This window comes from Eschrichtius robustus, unplaced genomic scaffold (assembly GCF_028021215.1).
Source record: "Eschrichtius robustus isolate mEscRob2 unplaced genomic scaffold, mEscRob2.pri scaffold_834, whole genome shotgun sequence".
Taxonomy (NCBI): Eukaryota; Metazoa; Chordata; class Mammalia; order Artiodactyla; family Eschrichtiidae; genus Eschrichtius; species Eschrichtius robustus.
Genome location: NW_027175717.1, coordinates 43022 through 46343, shown reverse-complemented (window position 1 = coordinate 46343; position 3322 = coordinate 43022). Strand labels below are relative to the sequence as shown.

The following is a 3322-nucleotide window of genomic DNA, read 5'->3' as shown; positions in this document are numbered from 1 at the left end:
GGGCTTGAGGGCAGGTGCAGAGGCCACCGACATTCGTAAGAGACAATGATTTACGTAGGCACTTACCAGGCGTAACAACTTCGGGAAACATTCTCTGATGGCCCTGTCCAACACCAAAAATAGAGAAGAAGTGGTTAATAGTTCAAGGTTGCAATGCTTCCTTTGAGTTAAAACAGTAATACCATAAACAGAGATCAGTGTGTTCTGGCCCATCCAGCAGCGCCCTTTGCCCACCTCTGCTTCTGATTTTAAGGGTTTTCGGTCCACTTCCCTGTTGAGCACTGAGCATCTGTCATCTTACTGTCTGAAAGGCACTGTCTCCTCATCTCTCTCAATACCTTCACTTTAATATTCCTTCCCTCCCTCCCTTCCTCTCCTTCGCCTGGGTAGCTCCCACCCAGACTACTCGCACTCCCTTCTCCAGTGCCACAGGGAGCAGCATTTCAAACCCATACTGCAGGGCTTCCTTCTCCTCCCTTCCTTCCTCCAGGGCCCCACTGAAGGCTGTGGGGAGAAGAGGGAATGGGGTGGGAGCCCGGGGCTCTGCTACCTCACTGGGGGTCCAGCACTCTGGCAAGACCCGGACACCCCCCAGGGATGGCCCAGGATGCTGGGCCAGGGAGGTGAGTGAGGTGGGGCTCAGGGAGGGAGATGGAGGGGATGAAGGCAGAAAGGGAGTGAAGGTAGGAGGGGAGAGATGAGAGAGACATAGGGGCACAGAGACAAGGGAGAGAGAGAAAGCAAAGGGAAGGGAAAGAAGCTCTCCCGTGGTCGGGGTCAGGGAAGAAGAGAGAAGAAAGGGGAAACGGCGCCCCTGTTGCGGCTCTTCACCTGCCCCAGAATCGCCCAGACACACCAGGTAGGAATGGAAAATATGCACATGTTGGGCTGGGGCCCCACTGGATGCTGGTTGAAACTTTGTCACCTGTGTGAGTTCAGCCAGACTTGGGCATGGGAAACAGGGCCGCCATGGGGGCACATCTCCCCCAGAATGAGGAAAGGGTCAGGTCCCAGCTCAGTATGGGGCTGAGGATCCGTGGCCCAGTCTTATGATCACCGCCTTCTCTCCTGATGACCCCTGCACCTGTCTGAGTTCGTTCTTTATCTGAGGAATCGTACCTGTCTCAGGCTGCCCAGGGCTCCTGTGAAGGACCAGATGGGATGATGTGACGTGTGCAGGGAGTTGATGGGAAGTGCCCCTGAGAGCCCTGTCCTTCTGTCTCCTCTACCACCTCTGCCCTCTGCCTTCCACTCCTGCCTCAGAAAGCCCTCTGATCACTGGCAGGGGCCCACGTCTGGCCCCTTGACTCAAGGAGCCCTGCTTTTTCCCAAGGAGGGTCCAGCTCCTGGCATTGGGCCAGCAGAATGGATGTCATGACAGCAGCCACCTACGGCCTCAGCCCTCAGCATGGCGCAGGAAAGCCCCCATGTCAACCTGGGAGACGAGGGGGGTCCCCTTTGGAGGAAGGGGAAGAGGGCCCCTCTCAGAACAGGGGAGGCAAATGCCATCTCAGCACGAAGAAGGAAGGCTTCTCTCAGCAAGAGGCCCTGGACTGGAGGACCCTTCTCAGTCCAGGGCGCCAGCATCTGGATCAAGGCTGGTCGCTCCTGGTCCTGGTGAGGAGGAGAAGCCCTGCTTCCTGCGGCACACTCTTGGGAGGCCTTGGCGGAATATAGCTGGGCGCAGAGAGCTGGAAACAGACCCCAGAGCCCCTGCAGAGGTGAGCAGGTCAGGGGAAGGAAACTCCTCACCGGTGATAGGCACAGAGAGAGCAGAAGGTGGGGCCTGTGATCCTCCCAGAAGACCAGGGCTGCCACCTTTGGCAAAGGGGCACTGTCACAGATAGTCTAGGCTCCCACGGGTGAAGGTCACCAGGAAGGGTGACAGGGTGTTCACACTGACCTTACATAGGTGGACTGGTCTGGGAAGGTGCCACACAATGGGTTCCCTTGCAGCCACAGCTCTTCAAGCTTCAGCCCTTTAATCTTCCTCAACTCCCACACAGACTTCAGCTGAGAAATATGGGGCGGAAGTGGGAAAAGGAATCCCAGGGAAAGAGGGACATCCGGATCTCTGCACCCCCAGCCCCCTCCCTCCCCCACAGGTACCTTCACCTGCCTCCTGTCATCACTCTGATGGCCACTAACACGCCCCCCCCCCCTACTCTCAACCCAACTTTGATCTGGCTCCCTCTTCTCACCTCATTTTTGGAGAGGTTCAGGATCTTGACCGTGGGGGCCATCTGTATAATGTCAGACAGGCCATCCAGCTGGTACAGTTTGTTGCTGCTCAAGTTCAAGGACAACAGCTTTGGGGCAAGAAGAGGTAGAGTGAAGGTTACTATCTAGGGCCTTGGAGACAAATCTGCCCTCCACCCCATCTCTTCCACCCCCTACCCTAATACCAGCACTGGGCCTACAGCCTCACCTCAGGGAAATTCTTTTTGATGATCTGCAGGGTGGCAGCCATGCAGTTTCTTCGATTCAGAATTATATCAATATCATGGCCCACCAAGTCTTCAGGAAGGAGAGGGGAGGGAATCAGATGGCTGAGTGGGGTCTGGGGCCAGCACCAGCCCCTCCCACGTTACCATCCCTAAGTCTCCCTCTAGGAAGACCCCTCTGCCCTCGCCCGCCCTAGAATTACTGCTGTCAGCCGTACCTGGGTCAACGCAGAGCCTCTGGAGGTCAAGAGCTTGCTTGGAGACATTAAATCGTTTGATCAAGGTCAGCTGCGGAGTGAGAGATGGAGAGAGCCGCTCTGAGGCTGTGGTGGTGGTAGGGAAAACGGGGGAGAGGGTGACGGGGGCCTGGAGGAAGGAGAGGTGGGTTTGAGCGCTGGCACACAAAATGCCTTGAGTCTGCATTACCTTTAGCTGCTCCATTTCTTCTGGCTTCAACTTATACTGCACAGAGTAGGGAACAGCGGACGGGCTGACAAACACAGGTATCTGCAGGAAGAAGAGGTGGGGTAAGCACCAGGAACTCTAGTTCCAAAGAAAACAGCCAGCCCCTGGCCTGTACTCCTTCCTCAGGATGAGGTACAGGTAATGCCCGCGACACACACCTTTCGGCTCTCCTCGTCACAAATCTTGTTGCTGACATCCATCAATGCAGAGGCAGTGCTAGCTTCTTGGACAAAGAACTCAGCCCCATTGTGAATAAAGTGGAACTACAGGCATTGAATGCAACAGCAATAGTATCAGAAGCCAACAGACCCTGCTGAACCAGGTCTCTCTCTCCCCCTTCCCTGTGCCCACGCGTCTGGCTTCGGCATCCTCTCTTACGTCCACTGGAGTGAAGGGGACACTGCAATGGCGCT

General features: G+C 56.0%; 1 protein-coding gene across 1 annotated transcript; it reads right to left on the bottom strand.

The window, feature by feature from the left end:
- Positions 1 to 1893: 1893 nt before the first annotated feature.
- On the bottom strand, positions 1894 to 3109 carry LOC137758396 (nuclear RNA export factor 5-like). The gene is made up of 6 exons (XM_068534469.1): positions 3068 to 3109; positions 2871 to 2951; positions 2663 to 2732; positions 2429 to 2517; positions 2202 to 2309; positions 1894 to 2013 (listed from the first exon to the last, which is right to left on the bottom strand). The coding sequence occupies exons 1-6, from the start codon at positions 3107 to 3109 to the stop codon at positions 1894 to 1896; spliced, it is 510 nt and encodes a 169-aa protein (XP_068390570.1).
- Positions 3110 to 3322: the final 213 nt, after the last annotated feature.

Excerpts from the sequence above, each read along its gene's own strand:
- LOC137758396 (XM_068534469.1), bottom strand. The coding sequence starts at position 3,109 with ATGGATGTCAGCAACAAGATTTGTGACGAGGAGAGCCGAAAG. Across the intron at positions 2,733-2,870 it reads AAGAAATGGAGCAGCTAAAG|CTGACCTTGATCAAACGATT; the intron begins GTAATGCAGACT and ends CTCACTCCGCAG. Across the intron at positions 2,014-2,201 it reads TGAACCTCTCCAAAAATGAG|CTGAAGTCTGTGTGGGAGTT; the intron begins GTGAGAAGAGGG and ends CATATTTCTCAG.